The 22,618-nt window shown below is 44.3% G+C and overlaps 1 protein-coding gene and 1 long non-coding RNA gene across 3 annotated transcripts in view; one reads left to right on the forward strand and one right to left on the reverse strand.

The window, feature by feature from the left end:
* Window positions 1–8,789: 8,789 nt before the first annotated feature.
* The window catches only part of LOC124310908 (synaptogenesis protein syg-2-like), a 39,337-nt gene continuing 25,508 nt past the window's right edge, over window positions 8,790–22,618 (forward strand). For both annotated transcript variants that reach the window (XM_046775060.1, XM_046775061.1), the window contains exon 1: window positions 8,790–9,579. In XM_046775060.1, the coding sequence (XP_046631016.1) occupies window positions 9,462–9,579 (118 nt within the window). In that variant the 5' untranslated portion in view covers window positions 8,790–9,461. The remainder of the gene's footprint in view (window positions 9,580–22,618) is intronic.
* Window positions 11,225–22,618, reverse strand: part of LOC124311739 — a 37,715-nt gene continuing 26,321 nt past the window's right edge. The window contains exon 4 of the long non-coding RNA XR_006910189.1: window positions 11,225–11,680. This is a non-coding gene — a long non-coding RNA (uncharacterized LOC124311739). The remainder of the gene's footprint in view (window positions 11,681–22,618) is intronic.

A 22,618-nucleotide genomic window follows, 5' to 3' on the forward strand; every position in this document is an offset into this window, starting at 1 on the left:
TCGACCGAAATATCTCAACAACCTGCCATCAAGTCAATAGGATTATCGGCCAGTGATCTATCGTATATGATGATGTATATGTCTATTGCGTTCGAGGATAGAGAATCAACTTGCCTTCGCCTAACTTGGAACCTCCAACTTTTAGTCCTCGCATTTACTGCCACATGATTGCAGCTTCGACGTCAATACCATTCAACAAACAAGAAAAGAGGAAATTAAATTCAGTTTGAGCCCAAACTTTTACTGTCGCAACTACGAAGCTCGCAGAGGCGACGGGGGGTGTCACAGTGGCCGGGAGGTGTCACCAAGTTCAGAGAGGCGAAGATATGCCTGGCCAAGTCGTTCGGTATATATATATAGTTATTTAGTATTACAAAGTATCGATACACAGTCACTTAAGAAAGTAATGCGATATTGACAAATCCGGGGAAGAGACATCCTACCGTGCAAGCGTAACAACAGCAAGCGTGCACGTGTGCAACATTGACAAACTATCGTCAACTTGGTTGAAAACTGCCAGCTGTAGTACACTGTGAACTCTATTCAAACTTGTCAACCTTTTATTGCATTTGAAGTGTTTGCAGCATATACATCATTACCAAGGCGACGGATACTTAATAGGACAAAGGCACTTGTTTTTCTTTCTTTTTTTTTCCTGCCGCTTGACACAAACTATAAGACTCCTAATAAAGGTATAATCCCTTCTTTTTTTTGGCAGGTGGTATGGGAAGACCCTTTAAAGCTATTATATAACGAATCCATAGAATGTATAGTCTAATCGTACGATATTCGCAATCGAAATTCGCTGGTGCATGCGCATGGCGCGACACGAATCGGATGGAACGATGAACACATTGAACGGCAGCTGGAGCTTAAGCACTGCCGATTAGACCGCAAACTTTTTATTAATGGTGGCCAGGAATTATTTGTTATATACTTACAGTTTTGGAAAGAAGAAGAAGAAGAAGAAACTTTTTTTTATTCCTTGTAAAAAATGTGTGAGTGTGAATGATGAAGCGTGTTATTCCTAGGAAAAAAAATAACTCGGGAGTTTTGCCAGAAACGAGACTTTTTATTCGTATTGAGCGCCGCCCGTACCAGTAAAAGTACCGGCGTCGGAGATTTTCTAAAATAAAAAGGTAAACAAACAGTTGGGACGGCGTCTCAACCCGCACTCAAACGGCGGCACACTGTTACAGTGTGCACATAAGCAACAAGGTAGCAGGCTATATATCCCTTCCTCTATAGTACATGTAATGTGATTCAATTACAAAAACAAAAGCAACCCAAATCACCCTTATTGCTGGCCGACAGGCAAAGGGCAGCATTTGGGGCGACAGTGTTTTGTTTTGTTTTTAAAGAGAAGCTATGTGGCAGCAGTCGGGTTAGTTTAGAGCGCATGCAGATGTCGTGATCCGGGTCCCGTCTGCAACGGCGCGTCGTGCCAGGTGCCGCTGCACAGCGCCCGGCCTAAATATTTCCCTTCATTTGCAGCGGGAGACGTTTTCTATCCACCAGCTAACCCACCAACCAGCAAAAACAAAACAACAACAACAACGGGGGGCTCTTTGGCGAGAATTGCACAGCTGGTGCCCTCCCGCGTGATCAACGCAAATCCTTCCCTTTTATTTCGTTACTCTATATACGGAGACGACGGCGGATATACTACGCAAGAGATATCCGGGCGAGAGAGAGAAAGTCCTGGCGCCATTTGTATGGATTACAAGGCGACACAAAGTCTTTTGCTGAATCTTTTAACAGCCCAGCAACGGAGGGAGGAGGAGGAAGAGGGAGCACATACAATAAGTAATTGAATTCAGATCAGCTGGCAACGAACAACCAGTTGAATTAACGTCACTCCGATGGAAATTGGTTTTTTGTTTTTTAAATGATTTGGCACAAAGACAGATTTGAGGTTGGAACTTTTGATGAGGTGCCGAGTATGAGCGCAAATCAAATCAAAACTGATTTGGGGGTAGAAATCTGCTGGGGGATTTTTTTTAAAATGCGGCTTATACTTTTTGAACTGCTATTGGATAGCTGCTCATCATCAGCGCAACCCGGCGACGCTCTTATTTCCTTCCTACTTTTTAAAACCCTTTTTCCAAAATAGTCTCGAGCTAATCCGGTCAGGCCTTATTTCGGCAGAGTCCCCGAGTTTTCATTAATAACGTGAACCTGCATTACCTCGTTGGCGACACCGTACACGGCAGTGTGACGACACTGTCGTACCCCATTACTGCTAAATCTACTACGCACACCACCCTCTTTGGTGATTGTTCTCCTCATTCTATTTGGTTGGTGGTGGGTAGGGATAGATTCTCTATCTCATTTACGACAGGGAACCAAGCGGAGGCGGTTGGGTACTGTAGATAGAGACGATAGTTTTCTATCGTTCTCAACGCAAAGAAGAAAGAAAAAAGAAAAAAGAAAAAAAAAGCGAGGAGCTGATCAAACGGAGCGAAAGTAACTTGAACCCCGGTCGGATAGTCTCGAACAAATGGGACCATATATTTCGTTATGTAGCAAACAGCAGCGGCAGCAGCAGCAACAGCAGCGCTGCTTTTCATGTTTTTCTTCCTCCCCTATGTGTGTAGTATACTTTCACATTTTAATTCCTTTGGAGAAAGGAATAGGGCGCTGGGCTCAGTCATAGATTTGAAGGAGCTGCAAAGAAGTTTCGCCTTCCACATGAATCACCAATGTAGCAGCGCCAGCGAGAAGTAGGCAGCCAATGTCGCCATTAAAAATGTAAAAAATCCCGACTACGTGACTTCAAAGTATCTTTTTGAATAAAAAAAAAAAAAAAACAAACAAAAGCGGACGCCAATGAAAAAAAGAGGGGGAAGAAGCTAAAACAATTGTTGAGTTACTCTCATATTTTTTCTCACAGCTTGTGCATAATAAAATCAAGCTCATATCAAACATTTTGTGAGGAAAAAAAAAAAAAACAAATCCCCGTCCTTACTCGGAATTGATTATAAAAGTTGGCCACTCCCACTGTTATACAACGCGAGTATAAACCCAAGTTTCTTGAGTGTAGGCCTCTAATGGGCGATCGTAACACGGGCGAAAAGGGGTTCTCCTAACGCGATCTATACGTCTAACGAGGGGAATTGCATTAGGGACGCAATAACAGCACGGAAAGGCCATACACGATTGGCACACATGAAGAACGGAAACGAGCAAATCCCTAGAGGTCACTAGGTATTATGTCCCGGCCATCATCGCCTCATGCTTGATCGTCGGCCATTGCATAAGGTTTGGAGAATATTTCCATCCTGTATAAATCCAACATGCCTCAGCACCAACTGTTGTAGGAAAGCCGGATGATTGTGTAATCTGTTTTGTCCCCTTCATTTTTTTTTTTTAATTTGATTCTCAAGGATTTTTTAAATGTTTCTTCTTCTTCTTTTTTTTTCTGCTGCCCCACAATAAAAAGATTATAGTTGCAGCAGTTATATGGCGTGTCTTCTCTATACGCCGGTTCCGACCGAAGCTTTTCTGCTCACGAAGAGAAAAAAAAAGATTGTTTGGATATAGTTTGCGTGCAACTGCCGACTCAAATCTCAACCCTTTTCAAACGTCCCCAACACCCACAGTAGCAGCTTAGCCAGCGCCTTTCTTCCCTTTCTGTCGGTGTACGTAGTAAATACACGTAAAAGGTCACTTCCGTCACGAATTTGTCAAAGGGCCACCCGTCACGCAATCTCGGCGAGAAAAAAGATGATAAATCTACAAGGAATGGGGGTCAAGTTCTATAATAGAAAAATCATGTTCACTGTTATATAGACAGTCTCGATGGGCTGTGCGTGATTCTGCTCTCAACGGTGGTGGTGGCATGATTTTTTTTTAAATTACTATTGGCCCCGGTTAGCCCCCCTCTGCACCTTTTAAAATAACAAAAAACACGGGGATGGCTATCAGATATTAGCCTATACACACACACACACACGTCCGGTCGTGAATCACCAAGTTTCGACGGCCCGGTCCATTCAAAAGATCACGAAACGAATACAAATTGGACGTCGGGCGGGAGCTGCTGGCGGGGGGATCTCGTTTTGTTTTGTTTTTGGCGGCAATTTCGCCTGAAAACGGACCTCGGCATCTATTGGCTTTCGGCTGGATTGCCAAAGGACCGTAGAAAATATTCCGTCGAAGAAGAAAAAAAGAAAAAAGGGGCAGAGAAGAGCGTCAAATTTCAACGGATAAAAAAGGAGGAGGAGAAAAGTAGGACGAATGATGTCGGCATTTGGTTCTATTTCCCTGAGCGCCAGCAAGCGCCGATCGTGAATAACGACATGTCCGCAGAGCCCTCCTCCTACCCATTTGATATTCATGCACGCCTGTGTATCCAGTAAATATATATTTCGCTACATAATATAAGCCTGGGGAATTCAGACATTTAGATGTATAGGCTATAATGCCAGCTCTACATTTAGCCCCCATCCCGTAGAGGAAGAACGATCCTGCCACCAGCGCACCCCGCTCCAAACCCAAGAAAAGAAAGAGCGAAATTCTACTCTAATAATATTTATCTCCAGTCTCCACACACGACCGCTAGACACACCGCAAGAAAATGAAATCATAAAAAGAAGAAGAACAAAAAACCCAAAATTTAGTATACTACCACATTCTGGTCCTATGTATGGATTAAGGATTTTTTCAAAAAAAAAGCATTCAAATAGTCGGAGGCTGGTTTTGGCGGATTGGCGATACCCGCTGACGCCATACTATACGAGTACTGGTAGCTAGCTAGTGTGTCTGCCTACACACATCTAACTTTTTGTGACATTACATCTCTCTACATAGAGTCTAGTCTATCCTCCTCTCTGTCTGAAGGATCCGTTTGCGATTCTTTCCGTTCCGGGCGCCCATCATTCGTTGCTGGCTGCGCGGGAATAACGGCCGCATTGCAAATGAGGAAACAACAACGTCTTTGATATACATAAATTTATATGGAGGCAGACAAGAGAGCTTGAGCTTGTATTATACTGTTTTTCCGTACGGCTGTCACGGGTTTTTATCTCGACTGGAACATATCCGCCCGTCTTCCCTCCAGCGGAGACGACGATTAATTATATACGCGATATATCGCCCCGGCATATAGTATGCATACATACCACTACGTACCCCCCAACCCCCCCCCCCCCCTCGGTTGTGCTGTTCAATGTCGAATTTGTTTTTTTCTTTTTGTTTTTGGCTTCGAGAAATCCCCCGGTTGACATTGACGGAATTGATTCGCTGCGATATTACTAACAGGGCACGGCTGTATGGTACAACGATCCAGCGATGGGTTTTTGTTTTGTTGCGCCAACCCGTTTCCTATTTTCTTTTCCTCTCTTGCGGTATGAAAGAAGAGACGAATGTCGACAACACACAATTTTGACACGTTTTTTCTCTTTTTATTTGGGAGGCGGGGGGGGGGGGGGATTTTACGAGCGGCAGACTGATACGTTTTTACAACCCTTTTCGGCTTCCTTGAAACATTTCAGCTGGAAATATCATCAGACGACATTTTCAATGCATAGTTTTTTTTTTGTATCCCCCTCCCCTTCCTGCGCACAAAATATAAGTGCGAGTACATATTTGATTTTCTGTGTATTCGTCTCTCTACGCCTTTTTTTCCGATCAAAATTCCATATTCGTCGAGTTGTTGAAGTAGCTCTCGACTCTGGCACATGGACAAAACGCACCAGTAGCCTCTCCAGGATGTCGCCACTTTTGTTTCAAAGAAAAAGTGGGCCAGCAAACGCATTTATAAGAGAAACCAGCCAGTTGATCAAGCACAAAATGTAGCGAATTCATCATTTTTTTTCCCCTCCGTCACAAAAAGCAAGTCAAAGTGCCGGGACTGACGTCACCCCAGTCAGCCCCGGCTGGCAGTTGGCCCAATTTGCTCCTAATTTTCGCGCTATCTCCGTCCTTTTATTTTTGATTTTATTTTTTTCCTCCATTCCCATTCAAAAATTCCCACAGGAAGGTGCCTCCCAAACAGTTGCGCAATTTCCGATCAATCCCCCGCACGATCCCGACTCGAGTGTTTTTTATATTGTTGTTATCTTTGACTTCGTATTGCCCTTCTTTCTCTAATTTTCCATTCAGCTTATTGTTTCTCAAGATCCCATTGTTTCTCTCGTTGCCCCTCCCATTTCTGCTTCGTAACAAAAGCCCCCCACGGGCAGCAAATCAGCCGGCCACTTGCTGATGACTTGTAAATCGATTCCTCGACATTTCTTGATCGACACATGGCGTGTAATCGTGTTAACGATTGAATATTCAATTAGAAAAAAAAAAGTTTCCCGAACGCGGTTATTTATTTGATCGGACCACCCACAGAAGAATATTCGTGTGAAGGCGATTGAATCATCGACAATGATTTATTACAATGTCGGTCAAAGTCAACAGCACTCGGACACCCAAACGGGATTCCACATCATATTTTATTTTATTTTTTTATTTCTGAGCAGGTCATTTTCGCCCAGTTCCGGATGGTCCGAACATCTCTTCTTCTCTTCGGAAGAGAGATTTCTCCTTTCATTTCCCCCCCCCCCCCCACTCTATTTTCTTTGATGTATGCGCATTTGATATGTTGACGGGGCGGACAAACAAAGTCTTAAAAACCTCGGGACAACAGGAAAACGGGAAAGAAGAAGAAGAAGAAGAAGAGAAAAGATAAAAAGAAAATAGGGAAGAAACGGAATAATAATAATAGACAACAAACAAGCCGCACAAAAGCGACAGACGAGAGAGAGAGAGAAACGCGGAATCTTTCATCGAACAGCATCGGGAGTCTATAAAGCGCCGCGGCCGTCTCTTGCCCACTGCAAAAAGGTTCCGCTATTCATTTACCCGGAATCTCTCCTCGCCTTATTTCCTTTTCGTCTCTCTTCCGGGTTATCGAGGAGAACGATTTTTGGGCGACATCAAAGCCCCCCTCGCCGCAGACCCTGCCCAAGATATAATCACCCAGTTTCTATACAGTTTCTCGACACACAAGAAGAAAAAGAAAAAGAAGAAGAAAACAAACCTTATTTAGCACGACCAAACAAACGCAATGGCCAGCCAGCAACACACAAAACAAAAACAAACAGTGTAGCTATTCTTGTTCTTCTTCTTCTTTTTTTTATTTTCCAGTCGAGAAAAAGTAACGATCCAGCGGCTGAAAAATAGTGTTCCGGCAAAAAAAAAATAAAATAAAATAAAAGATAAGTTGCTGCAAAAGTGGCTTCATTTTTCTTCAAAAAGATAATTTTACTTAATGTCCGTCCCTTTACAAAGAAGACCAGCTAAGAAACACGAAGAGCAATAAAACAACCAGGAAGATTGTCCTGCTCCTGCACTACTTTGGCCGGATGCGACTGCGTAAATATCGATTGAGATGAAGACGACGACGACGACCGAGTCTACTTCTACTTGTACAGTTGGCGGTAGCGGGGCCCCAAATGGCGCCCGCTAATGCGCCATAGAAACCATCACGGCGAAAGGGAGAAACTGGAATCCCGCCGCGACGCAAACCTCGGCTGCCTCGGCAACGATCCAAAAGCAATCCAAGACTTGATATTATACACAAGAAAGAAAATAAGAAAGAATCAGATCCAGTATAGTGTATCATAACTAGCGGTGGTCGTTTTTCCTTTTTTTTATGACACGGGGTATGTTCGACTTCCATCCACTTGCCCTCCTTCCCATCCGCAAGAGTCAATTTATACGGAGAGGCACAAGACGACAACATTATCGTCTAGTGGCTCACATTATTTATGTACACCGCCCCGTGCTACTCTCGCAACCAAGAAGAAAGCCAACCGTATTAGCCCTAAACAAACTCGGGCCCAGCCAAAAGGGGTAAGAAGGAATGATGAATCGGTCTGGGCTAAAATATTTCCATCGGGAGGAAAAAGAAGAAGAAGAAGAAGTTTAACGGGTTCCAACGACTGGGCAGAGGGAGTAGTTGTAGTCGCACACAAAAACAGGATACAGTGACATCACGCAAGGAGTCGGACGGCGACGGCTATTAAAAACAAGGTGGATAAAGATATTCGAGGCGAATGACAAAAGAGCAACGGTGACGTCAACAAAAGAAAAAAAAAGGAAAAAAGGGGAAAAAATAAAAATTTCATTTCCGTCGCCGGATTGAAAACGGGAATGAGAAAAAGACGACGACGACGAGAAGAAGAAGAAAGTCTTTTAGTCTGTTCCTCGAGTGGAACCAGCCAAATTTCGTCCACTTTGGTTTGTTTCATCCGTGACGGACAGGTTGACCGAATGTTCATTCCAAACCTATCCGTCTTTCATTTTCTCCCGGGCAGCAAGCAGGCAGGCAAGCAGGCAGGCAAGCAGGCAGGCAGACAGGCAGCAGAAGCAGCGGCTAACCCTGTACAGTACGAAAGAAGCGCTTCTCCTCTGACGCATTCCCGCCGAATTTTAAACACGTCCGACTGATTCAATCGTTGACTCACGCAACAACAGTGACACACGCCAACACGAGATTTTTGTTTTGTTTCTTCTACTTGCCACATTTTTCCTCTTGATATAAAAGTGGCCCATAGTCTTGTAGGAGTACTAGAGTAGCAGTAGCAGTAGTAAGTATATAGTGCGCTGGCTCGCCTCGAGGAGGAATTCAATCAGCCGGGCGCCTTATAACATCCGGCCGAGTTACACACACACACTCACACATAGCCTACGAGCAGTAGTAGCAGCAGACGTGTTGGACTAGACGTTGCGTTTGTCTCCTAGCGAGCGGTAGAGGAAGGACACGTTGTTCCGTCTAAACCAGCCGTCAGCTCCCCTCCAGCAGCCAGTCGAGGGTTAGAGCCTCACCTCTACGGTTGTGCTTCGCTCGTCGTCCTCTCCTGTCAAGGGGAACGTACTACATCAGTGTGTGTGTGTGTCTGTCTCTCTCTCTCGTCCCTGGTGAATCACACGGGGGAGCGTGAATCTCCTTCTATGTTACCCCCGCAAATTGACAAGACAAGTTGCCAGACGTTTGATTGCCATCATTAAGACTTGATATTTGCTCGTCAATTATTTGTGATTTGAAACAAGCGCGCGCCATTTGTTCCTCGTAGACGACGAGATTGGCGGACCTCGTCGGGAGTGATTGCGTCATCCTGCAACCGGTCGACCGGCAGCATAAAGAAGAAGAAGAAAAACAAAAGGAACAATCCGACGTCTCAAATGGTTTCATATTGACATATTGGTGCAAAAAGAAAAAGAGATAGATAGACTGATATTGCTGAGAGACTGCAGTGGGCAGTATCAGTCTGTCGCGGATATCGAATATTTGAAGAGCACCGGACAAGGCGGACGACGCGTGTCAATAATCAAAAGAAAAACACGCACAAAATATTTAAATAAAATATATAAACCCAGTGAACTTTTGTTGACAGAAATCAAATTTTCGAACATTTGAAACAAGAAACAAACGATCCGACGAAAAACTCGATTTTTTTCGCTGAAAAATGACGTCGCCGACAGCGAGCAGCCAATCGATGATGGTTTCGTTTACCTTCGTGATTCTGGCAGTTACCGTGACTGTCCAAGCGGCTAAATCTACTATGCCCACCACGGAGCAACCGGGTAAGTTTGGAGCACCAGACTCTATTTCATTCGCATCGTTGATTGTTTGCGGGCGGTCCCATTTTCCAGTTCCAATTTATTTGATCCGCTGAACTCTCCTCCTCCAGAGAGAAACGGATAAATTTCATTTTTTTTTTTATGTGTATTTCGTACCCCCGTCGCATCCGCACGACATCCACCCAACCAACCAACCAACCCCAAAAGCGTAGCGTATTTAATTCCGGTCAGGCGAGCCCGCCAAAGGATTAATACAGTGTTCATTACCTAATCCAAAACTTATTGTAGACAAGGGTTGTCTGGTCCCTTATTCGGTTGGCTATGCTCAATGCATGTCTGTAAAAAAAAAAAAAGCTGAGCGAGCGAGAATTTATTCATCCGATTGGACAGTCGGATGGAGATTTAGCTTAGCAATTGCAAGGCGTCCTTGGTGGCCTCGCGGTTAGACACCACCGGAAGGCGTTCCATTGTCCAATGTGGCGATGAACAATAAATAACTGCACGGTGTGTGTTTCCCAGCATAGTCTGACTAAGAAAAATGTCGGTAAAATTGAGACGACAGATCGAAACAAGCCAAGAAAAAAAAAATGTAATGTGGCCGGTGGCTGGTGGCCGGAATATATAGGGGAACTACTCGGCTCTGGGGCAGTTCGAGTGATTTATTGGCCTTTACTTGAAGAAACGCTTTGAGGGTAAAAGTGGAACGTAGGGCTAGAATATACAGTAAAGGAAGGAAGTCGAAACGATAGAAAAGGCATTTCTTTCGGGTTGATCGGTTGTTTGCCATACGGATGCCTATAAAGGATTATGTTTGAAATAAAGTAGCCCAAACGACTTGCTTTTCGGTCAAAACGCTCGACAATCTTTTGTTGTGTCCTCGATAAAAAGACATATTGGACTTTGGACCAGTGTACAACGCAGAGAGTCTCCTGTCGAGAGAAATGACCGGCAGGACACCCACGAAGGGCCATCGCCGGATGTTGGCCAGCCGAATAAAGAAGCTCCCAACAAGACGTAAAACTGGACCGACATCTCATCATCATCATCAACCGTGACGATTATTTGTCCCTTTTTTTCTTTGTGAATAAATTTTTCCTGGTCTGGACATTTTTCACGACAAGAAAAGAAGAAGAAGAAAATGTTACAAATTGTCAATCGGGTGCAACTAATGTTACAATGCCCACCAGCTTGTGTAAAAATAGATTTAAGTATAAAGCATAGAAGAAAAGAACATCCGCCGCGGCTTCCTTTTGAACGAAAAAGGATTTAAAAAAAAAAGAACAGTTGAAAAAACCCAATCGAACAACAGCAACAACAACCACAACAACAAAAAGAGAGATGACGTTGGTGGATCAAAATCAGTTGCAACTCGAAAACTCGCCAATTTCTTTGGCAAACTGTCGCGCTCAGGAAAACGAGGACTCAAAGAGAGAAGAGAGAAATCAAAGAGTTACATTTTCCTCAACTAGGATCCTACATGTGCAAGTCTACCGTGAAGAGTAGCTTGAACGAGGGGCCTTGAACTTTTTCTCCCTCCGACATACTATAAGAGCGCCACTGTAGTCTATACTAATATTAGATAATCATTAAATGTCTTTTATATTTTGTTCTTTTTTGAATGCGACGTGTCTATGCTGCTCCGTAACGATTTCTATTTCGAGCAATTTTTTATTCCCCCCCCCCTTTCGTCGTGTGTTGGATAAGAAAAAAGGGGCCCTTGATGGAGAACTCTTTGATCCCTTGGTTTTTTTTTTCCACCTCAAAAACACTGCGGATCATTAAGCAAAGGAGATCGAATAAACGAGTTCCAAGGAAAAAAACAAGAAGAAAAAGAAACGAAAAGAAGAGTCGTCTTCGTTGCCTTTATTTTTCACTTACCGGTGCTTATGGTGGTCCCATGTTTGGCCCTCAACTAGTGCAGAAGTCGTTCTCTTCTTGCGCACCACCGCCGTATTATCCGTTTGTGACTAATGTAACGACAGGACGTGATGCAACGATGCCTTCAGGGGGGGCGTCGTAGAGGAGACATGACACAAAAGGCGGCCAAAGGCGAAATGGGAAAACCGAGAAGGGAAACGGAGCAGCTCGGCGGCCATTAACTCACCTGAAAATGAAAATACATTATGTACGGCATCTACTTGTTAGTTTTTCGTGCAGGATAAGGAGGGGGAAACGACCGTCAGTAAAAAACAAAAAACAAAAAAATAAATTGAACCCCCGAGATTTATGGACGACGCCGGTCCAACACCTGAGCCACAAGAAACTGGCGAAAAAATAGAAAGTGGCCAATGTCTTCCAGGAAAAGAAATAAAGGGCAGGGCAACCGAACAACCAACCATCTACAACAACCCCAAAAATAAAAAAAAAGGAAAAAGACATCAAACCCGTGCTGGTTCTCTTTTTCGCCTCGTTAACAAAAAGTGATGGAACTGATGACTCGAAACACCCACAAGAAGTAAGAGAGGCACATCCGCTGCGCCCTGTGCTGGATGGTGTCAAGTATAACCCCAGGAAGCCTCTCCCAACTGACTGAAGAAGAAGAAGTTCTTCTTCAGTCAGTTGTTGTTGCGGGGGAGGGGGGGGGGAAGCTCGAGGGCCAGAGTTTCTTTTGTTGCGGCCTAGTCTATATACCATCGTTGAACGTGTAAGAGAGAGAGAAGCTTAATTATGATGGCGAGAGGGTTGGCTTTTAATTAGCTGTGTACACACAAGAACCTGCCAACCGCAGAGGAACTGCTCATCGAATCCAACAAGACCCAGAAAAACATAAAACAAAACAAAACAAAAAATATTTAGGACGAGAAAAAAACAAACAAACAAACAAACAAGAAAAAGACGATATCCTATTCGATCGATATCCAGCTTTCTATCCTACGGAGACGCACCCAAAAAAAAAATAAAATAAAAAAATATTTGATTTATTATTTTTTGGTTCACGCTTAAATTGCTTTCATTTCTACCTTGCTCCGAGCTGTATCATCAACAAAGGGGGAAAACAAAAACGTCCCTTGATCTCGACACGTCTAAACAACTCTGAACATTGTGTACACACAATATGATGAAGTGCAGTGAGAAAAGCTCTCACACTCTTCTTTCTCGCTTGATGAAGAGTTTGTTTTGTTCTTTTTAATGAACGCTCACGGCGGCCGGTAGCGCTTTTGATGAAATCTCGCGAAAGATATAATTTCCCAACTCGATTTGATAATGTCCTTCCATTACTTTAGCCGAGTTCTCTTTCTTTTTCTCCTTTGAATCGCGTCTCACATGTACAACAAACAGCTTGGCTGGCGATCGCTAATGGACGACAATAAAAACACCGAGACCCGAGACCCCTCTTTCCATTGAAAGTTCAGCGGTTAGCAACTCTAACTCTACAGTACTATATAGTGGTGGCTGGCTATTGATCATATTATTAGAGAGCCAGCGGTCTCCCTTTTTCTCTACTCTTGCGTTCTTGATCGCTTCTATTTGTGTTGGCCGGGCCGCAGTGGGAATCGCGTCATCGTCTTCTCGGAAGACCCAAACTCAATTCCCCCACTGCTACTGCTACTGCTCCTGCCCGTGTGTTTTTCGGCGGACGGCATGAGGTTCACGCGGTTCACCATCACCGGCAGGAACTCTAGAGGTTCGCCAGAAAAATTCTTTAGCCGGAACATGATGCTATTGGACGGAGTTATTGGGCCCCAGCCACATAGGCACACGGCGCACAATTCTCGTTGGGGGAATTGTCTGCTCCCGTCTCTCTATTGGTCTGTCAAGAGACTAAAAAAAGAAACAAAACAAAACAAAATAAAAAGAATAAAAAGTCTCGGTGTAGTACGTTGTCGACTTTGGTGTCGTCCTAGTCGCGGCGCAAAAGTAGAAAAATGTTGACAGAGACACGGCGACGCCAACCAAACGAGCCAGCGACGCCCTATAAAAGCCGCGTCCTACTAGTACGACGACTACTTACTCGTCGCATGGGGATGTATTGATCAGCTGAATCAGCTACCGGCCAGCTCGCAAGAGTTTACAGGACGTGGCGAAAAATATAGACGTGCGGGCGGAGGGGAAAAAAAGACATGACACACGTCCGTCGGAATAGAATCCAAGTCGATGCCTTTTCCTGGACAGAAGGAAGGAAATAAATTTAAAAAAAATGAAGAAACGAATTAAGAGAGAAAAACATGGCGCGTCAAAAATCTAGCGGGCCAATGACGTTTCCTCATTCATCATCAAGACTGAGGTGACGCATCGAATCAGTGTCAGTGCTGGGCGAAGTGAAACCCCGCTCGGCCGGATTCCCTCGGCTGCTGCTGCCGCCGCACCCCCCGACGTCGTCCATATATCAGAAAACGGGGCAAAAGGAAAGGGTGGCGGACACCTGGGGGTCTCGTTACCCAATCAGAGAGCGAACCAAGCCTGTCGCTATCGTCACGCACGCACGGCGTTCCGCCATCCGCTGAGAAAAAAAAGAGAGTCGCCGGAAGATGGCGTCCTTCCACGACAAGTGACTCAAGCAAGTCAATAAAATGTAACGCACACGGTGAATTTCCCTTTTCTTTTTGAAACAAAAAAGAGAACACGGCGCTAAGAAAAAACAGAAAAAGAAACTTTGTGGCGGTGGGGGGATAAACGGCGACCTTTTGTTTTCAATCTATTGCGCAATTTCGGCCGGTTCCTGGAAGGAAAGAGAGAGACCGGAGGTGTAGGATTATATTGGCTGACCACTAAAACCTTCAGCGCTCGGCCAAACTGATCAAAGAATCATCAAAGGTCGTTGGACGTTGCGTCGAGGCGATTCCAGGTATAAAAGACAAAAAAGCCTTTCCAGTCGCGGGTAATGTGTAAGACAACCATTTTTAATACATCACGCGTGATACCCGAGGGCGAAAACAACCTTGGGCGGGGGTTTTGTTTTTTTTTGCGCCATAAAAAAATCAAATCAATTGAAAATAAGAGCAGTTAAAAGAGTAAAGCCGACCGATGGCGCAGCAGTTGCCATCAATCAGTGATTAGGTGTTACAACTTACATGGCCGTCTCCAACCAATTCACTTTTCTTTTAGTGACGTGCTACACGATCCAGCACTCTCTCTCTCTCTCCTTTATAACCGGAAATGCAACTTGTCTTAAAGCAGGCCTTCCCACCCACCACATGATGACTGACCGATGACGTCACAGACACACAAGGTCCCGAAGTTTAACTCTCGCTCCGGAAACCATTCCGCCAACGCTGACTCGACAAAGTTTGCATACAATTATTCGCAGTTGGGCGAATTATCGGGGCGAGTTTATGAAACACAGTGGGCGGTTAAATGACGGCCGAAATAACTGGAATCGTTTCCTGCTTCACCTTACGACCAAGTTATTCGCAATCATCGGTGTACATGCATAGAGGGAGAGAGGGAGGGAAAAGAAATTCCGGGCAAGTTCCAGCGACGCTATATCGCGCATCGAGGAATTTCCCCATTTTGAATGAGGATGGCGGAGAACCTTCCATAATATAGAATAAGATTCCCTCTCTCGTCTTTTCATGCTTCTCGTATTCATCAGACTCTCATAGAGAAAGAGAGAGACAGAGCGAGGTTGTACCCCCCCCCCCCTTGCTGGGGCGCCTCATAATAGAGCGGTGGTGGTGGTGGGGATAGTGAGTCCCATTTTCTAAAGACCCGGCTCTCACTCTCATTGTTTGATTTGTGATTGAAATTCCCCGCCGACGCCGCCGCCGGTGCGAGATCTTCTCAGCGCCAAAGTTTGGTCGGACGGTGTGCACCTCCCCGAGTTTCGGCCGGTGTAATATTATGCCAACGCCAATCCGGAGGAAAGAAAGAAAAGACGGAGAAGAAGAAATAGAAAAAGGAGGACAGAAATAACAGATATAGATTCCGGCTGGGTGGGCGGGTGGCGAGGTTTACTCAAGAGTTGGAAGGGCCAGCGCCGGATGAGTGATTTGAATAAATCACCTCGAGTGCTTTAATATCACGAACAGACGTGGCGTCGAGCATCGGCCACACACACACATACGTAGAAGTGGATCAAAGATAAAGGCTGTGTGGACCGTCTGTGGGAGTGTGCATGTCAGCTAGCCAACATTCATACATCAAATATTCCAGCGCAAATTGCGATAGGGTAGGGGTTGGTCCTGGCTGGCCATCAGAAATGGATGGCATTTTTCTTATAGATTGAGAAAACAACGACGATGATTCAATATTGACACGATTTGGCCACTGCACATGCAGAGGAAGGAAGGAAGAAGGAAAAGAAAAAGCGAGGCTTACATCGGAAATTGCAAAGGTTCAAAGAAAACGCCCTCGCTAGACGTCACGGTAGAGGCGTGGCAATCTAAGCAGAGTACCGGTAGATTGCGAGATATCTCTCTCTCTGCTTCTCTGCTTGGAAGGATTAATAAACAGTTTCATATCTGTCGTTCCATCATCCACTCCATCTCCGAGATGACATAGGAAATCCGCCACACACACATACACACACACCGATGGGAAAATCTTTCACCATTTACACACGCTACACCCACTTTTCGGGGCCCGTAAATATTGGTTTAGTTTTGACTCTTTTTTCTCTCTCCGCTCGTACACAGTCGACTCTTATGAAACGACGAGTAAAAGCGTCGCAGATGAGACGTTCGCACGTTACACGAGACCAATCAGCCTGTCGAATAGAGACGACTAGAGCATAGCTAGACGGATAAATACTATCGTTAAAAGACCTTTATTATCCGCAGCTCATTCTTCTTCTTCTTCTTCTTCTTCTTCCCTCCTTACATTGCGCCCCTCCCTTTTAGATCTAGTCGACATGCAGCGCCAGACATTATATATCTCGCTGCTTGTGTTGTTCCAGGTTGTTCTCCATCTTGTAATGAGGGGGTCATTTAGTATATACTACACAGAGTGCCAAGAATCACATTTCTGGGTGTGTGATTTAAGTGCAGGTGTGTCTGGATGATAAGAAAAAGCAGACAGCTATCAATCCATGTCATGTGTCTCTATTGTCGCAGTGCTCTACCGTACGTGTGTTGTACCATTACGGCATCACGTTAGGCTATTAGGAGCTGCTAGCCCAACCAAATGAGAGGGGGGAGAGACGACGTGCACACAAGAGGCGCCTCTTACGGGTGGAAATGACAGGGCGGTACGGCTGTTGTTCGGCGAAGGGGCAACTTTGACTTGAAGACGAACCTAAAAAAAATCCCCCCTCATCATTATTTTATTTTGCCTGCCTCACATATATATATATGACGTCCTGTTGTGTGTGTCTCATCCAATCGTTGTCAAGGAGTGAAGGGGAAAACAAAAACCAACTTTTATTGTATTCCTCCATCGAAAAGAGAAGAAGAAAAACAATTGAGTGTTGAGAAGGAACAATAAGAGCTGCGCTTTTAATGCCAACGACACGTCTTCTTTATCGACACGAAGAGCTGACACAAAAGCTTCGAGGGGGTACAGGAGAAAGAACCCAGACAACGAATAATAATAAAAAGTCGATTGATGAACGAACGCGACAAGTGGATGGCGCTTAAGGGGGGCTTTCGTGTTATTGGAAATCGGAATAGTTCAGTTACGAGCCGCTCCCGAGTCAACTCTGTTATTAGGTTTTATTAAATAAAAATCCGGACATAAAGAGAGAGGTATTACTCATTCAAAGAAGGAAAAAAAAATTGTATACACGTGGAACAAGAGCTAGGGAAAATGAGCGCGCCCTTTCTACTAATTGAAATTCTCGGGAAAATAATAAAATTGTGCGTTTGTTCTCGTCGTCTCTCTCGTTCGTTGGCGATGCCGATTTTTCATTCTAAAAGCGACGCCGGCGTATGAATTTCCGCCCGCCAACACCCGAATAATAAAAGGAAATTGGGTGGGAAAGAAGCTTCCCTGCCAATCTATACATGTAGCTGCTCATCATCAAAGAGTTCAAATACCAAAGAAACTATTCAGTGCGTGAGCACATGGAACCAAGGCAACGCGACTCTATTACTGCCGTGAGCCGAACAGGAATAAGGTTCCAGGAACGCGAGACGGAAAACCGATCCTTTCTATTTATTAGACATAGTGCTGTTGCAAAGTAAACGCAACCCAACCTTTGATTAATGGACTTCTTCTTATTCTGTTTCCGTTTTTTTTTGCGTCACACTTTGAGACCTTCGTCACTCTCCCGCGGAAGTATCACCAGGGTGGATCTGGTGCAACACGATTTTAATTGAATAATTCGAGACTGTCACCGTCAGTGATATAACGATGTCAGCTTGACGTCACTCTGCAGTTGCATTTCAATTGAAGTTATTTTACACTAATTATTTCTCTCTCTCAGCTAGAATTTCTATTCTCTTGATCCGACTGTCTATTTCAACATTCTGACACTTTGTCAGCCGGATAAAGTTGCCAATCACACGAGTCCCGGCTGCGGCACGTCTCCGTTCCGACTGCCTGTCTCCCATCCAGATATATACAGTCATATATATATATATACGTTTTCACATTCCGAGAATACATCCTTTTACTTATTGCTCCCAAAAGAAAGGGATAAAGAAGGCGGGGTGGGGTGGGGGGGAAATAAATTCCGCGTGATGTTGTGACAACGAAGCAATCCCGTCGTCCAATGTGACTGAAGCCAATACACCGCACACGACTCTATAGGGAGAGCGACTGTTGCGATAGAGCTGCTAAAATACAGCAATAACAACAAAAGAAAAAAAGAAGAAAAATAAAAAAGAGGAAAAATCCATCAGAGAATACATATATACGAAGAAACCTTTAAAGCCAAGGTCTTCTTCTTTTCATCTCCAAAGTTCCATTCCATCGCACCGAATTTCGAATTGAAGATGTATACTCATCACCTTCACGTCTCTTCTCTTTTCATTCAAAAGGGCGCGGTCACAATTGCGACTGTTCACAACTCCATTCGGCGACAGTGTGTCACTCGGAGAGCAAACACGGAAATAAGGAAACATTTCCTTTTACAAAACACGGATATTGGATGACAAGTTATCCCATCAAGTTGCGACGTATATATCACGATGTGGCATCGTAAAAAAAAGCCACAGAGAAAAAAAAAATGGCAGCGACTTTTTTTTTTTTCTTTTTCGGTCAACTTTGCAGGAGGAAAACATCTTTTCCGTGAGAGAAATAAAAAGAAGAAGATCCTGCCATTCGCCGTATAGATTTTGTGTTTACTTGGGAAATCAAATGGATCGAAAGACCATCAAATATTGATCCCCCCCCGAAATACAATACAAGGAAAGAGCAGAGAGAGACTGCAGAAAAACATTATGGAAACACGTGCCGTACTTACACAATACGCACGCACAAAACTAGAATATAGTCGTAGGTGTTTTTTTATTCCAATCGTGATGTATAGCACCGCAAAAATGGATACGGGGTCCGGCAAAAGGGGACTTGCGTGAAAAAGGGATTGTCTCTTATTCTTTCTCTTGCTACTGCAGAGATCGAGAGAGGGAGAGAAAGAGTAGACCACCAAATAGATCACAGCCACCCGTGCCAAAAGAAAGAAAAGGAAAGATAAAGCGACTCTGGTGCGATTCGTCCAGGGTTATTAAGTGCTTCTTCTTCTCCTTTAGATTAAAGGTGGGACTGCGGAGATTTATTTAAAAAAGAAAGAAAGAAAGAACGGAAAAGATTGATTTCTTTTTCCCCTTTAGCGACTCTACAAACTTCCGCCCGAATAACACGTATAAATCTCCAGCGTCAATCTGTAGCGCTAGCCAGACCCCACCACTAACCCCATACGTCGCCCGTCTCATATTGATAGTGATGAGAATCCGCTTTGAGGTCACAGACAGATGGCTACAGAGTATATAACCTGGCCCTTATAGAAACCACTAGTCCGTCAATGATGGAGAATCGCTTTCTGTTTCCACCCGTGAATGTGCACGAATAAAAATAGGCCATAAAAACGAATCCCGGTCAGAAGCGGCTGTCAATTTCTGTCGTTTTCTCATCTCTTTTCACACAGTCGAGGACTATTGTAATACCAATGCAGCCCATCACCAACGGTGGGGGTCACACGTGGGTGGAGGCATCGACACTCCTTTTGTGCCTGTACAGTGTACACAGTCGGAGCCCCAATAACCTGGGAAGGGTAACCCTTCGACGTTCTCATGCCTCCACAGCACTTCATCCGTCCGTTTATCCCGCATTTCCCTGTGTGTTTCATTTCTCCCGTATTTTGAGAATGAAACTCTATTGCGAGAGCTCTGTTGATTTTTCTATCGGGACTTCGGGAGGTCGTCTATATGTCTCGTTTGTCTGACATTCTGTCGGCCGGGCTGTGTGACAGACTCAAAATTGAAAAGCGGCAGGAAACGGGGAAAGTATTTAGAGGCACTCGAATTTCCTTTCATCTCGCACTGCTCTGATGTTTCCGCGACGCATTTATATTGCGCAGACGTATGTACCAACTACAAAGGACTGGTAATTTTTTCTCCATCGATCGCTCTGCACCTACTATTTTGATTTCATTTTGAAAAAGCAACCGCAAAGAAAACTCCCCAATGCAACGAAGGGAAAAAAAAGTGAGAGAGAACAAAAACAAGTAACAGGAATCAGGAATAATGCAGGTAGGAGTATGACACGTTGTTCGACAAGACATTGTTGTTTAAGGTTGCAAGAAAATTTCCGCCAAAGAAATTTTTAATCCAGCGGGTGTTGAAAATGTAATTTAAAAAAAAAAAAAAAAAGACAGTGGAAAAGTTCAAAGAAGATAAATGCGCCCAAAACTAAACAGGAGCAAAAAAATTTAACCCCGGCAAATTCAAATGTAGTAAATTCAAAAGATAAATCAGTATAGCACGCACGTTGCACGTCGCAGATTAAATACCAATTTAAAGTTTCTTTTTGCCTTCATAAAGTCAACACATTCATTCTTCCTGTTTACTTGTTTGCATTCAAGCATATTATTTAAGGGACGATGAAAAACAAAAAACAAAAAAAAAGACTACATGAACGAAAATCGTTAATCTTCCATTGACGTGTACGGTAATGAAAATGAAAACTCGTTGGCGCGCCTGCATATTCCCAGCAGAGAGCTATAGCGAGGACTATGTGTATACTTCTCTCATAAAATATGAGCTAATAATAACTGGATCCTTGGTATCCTGACCGCCATTGTCGTTCGTCTTCACTTTGCCCGCGCTCCTTGGCGTTTCCAGCTGCGTACACACGCGAGAAAGATATCGGAGCGTGCGGCGCCGGCACTTAATGAATTCATTAAAACGAAGCGCTTCGGTGACGATGGCGACGACGTCGCATCGCAACCTGCGGTTGTTTCGTTGGCACAGGAAGCAAGCTGGCATTTCAATTTGAATTTGGCGGCAGCCTTCTGCGTCTTAGACGTCCTATAGCTGCAGAAAGTGTAGGTACAACGCTATTACATCATTGATGTGTCCCGTAATAGAAAAATCATTTAAAGATGGTCTTATTCTACCGGCCCGAGGATCATAGTGACCAGAGATAAGCCACACGCGGCAACCGAACATGAATTTTCGATTAAAGATGGGACGACACGTCAAACAAGAGCCAAATGAGCGTCATGAATCAAGCATTTTCATTAGGATGCGGCGGACCTCGCGGTTGCCGAGAGCCCTCAGATTGGCAGGCGGACAGTTGGGCTTGGTCAGAGCATTCGATCGCGCAGCGCAAAACCCGTCACGATCACGACCCACGCGCCCCAGTCAATAACTCAATTTGAGTTACAACAACTCGCCGAATTGCGGGAGCGCCGTCAGAGAATTGACGGATGATGCGACTCTTGGCAGATTTCCATCATCTGCTGATTCAGTGAAAACATGTTCACCAATTCAAATAGCAAAGGACCATCCCCCATCGACGATGGGAGACCACTTCTCGGTCGTCAATATGTACCCACTAATTACAACGGCCAATAGAGTGTCCAACTGGGAACCAAAGAGCGGGGGTAAAAGGAATAAGGCGAAGCACGTTTTAACGACCAGAAACCATAACTCGGATCGTTAAAATCACGACCGCCGTATATGTGACGAGGTGGGGTAGGGGGGAATGTTAAAGGAAATACTCGCAATAATATACACCGTAAAGTCTATAATTACAGAGGGCAATAATGTGTTGGAAAAACTTGCATTTCTGTCGTCGATTTCCCTTCATTAAAAGTTGTGCTGACGTCAATGTCGGGAAAAAAAACACATCAATACGGTTTTCTTGGTAGCCGAAAAAGTTTGAAAAGAATTCGATTGCCGTTGTCCGGGGAACGAAGGAGAAAGCGGAAAAGGCTTCATCGTCTTTCTCGTCTGAGCTTTTGTTTATGCTATACGGCGGAGAGAAAAGAGAGAGAAGTAGTATACTGCCGACGTCGACATTCATCACGATCAACCGTATAGTGACCAAGTTAAGACGGGCATTCAATTCTTTCTTTCTTTCTTTCTTTTGCGGATCGCCGTTTATTTGTTCCGGGCTTTATTTTGATTCACGGACCACCAATCTGCCACACTGCACACCGCTGTTGACAGACAGAAAGAAAAGGAGAAGGGATGAGGAGAATCGTGCAGACGAATGACGATCAAAGTTGATACATATAGTATATAGCAATAGATTTCAGTCGCGCTAGTCACATCCGTAGTGACATGCATCCATCTCAATGGGGTACAGTGGGTACACATATCTTTCGGAGCAAAGAGCAATTCCTTGTAAGATACGCTTTTTTCGATCTTGACGAAACTGATTTCTACAATGTCAGTTGACCAGTTTCTTACGCCGTCCTAGTTCGATACGAGTGCGACGCATATGAAACACAGACCCTTTGTTTGCCGTTCGCTGCACAATCAATCAACCTCGGATAGGACACTCTCATCGTTTTTTTTTTGTTTTGTTTTGCTTTGTTTGTTTGTTTGTTTTCTCCTCTTTCTTGTCGACGACAAAGCCTTTGAACGTGCTGGGTTATGCAAACTCATGCAAACTGCACCAAAGGTTAATGAAGGGCTTAATAGTTGATCTTACTGCACTGTGTAACGTGAGTATGCCGACCCGAAATTTTCGTCGGAGATGGAATTTCAAAGTGATT

This window comes from Daphnia pulicaria, chromosome 8 (assembly GCF_021234035.1).
Source record: "Daphnia pulicaria isolate SC F1-1A chromosome 8, SC_F0-13Bv2, whole genome shotgun sequence".
NCBI lineage: Eukaryota > Metazoa > Arthropoda > Branchiopoda > Diplostraca > Daphniidae > Daphnia > Daphnia pulicaria.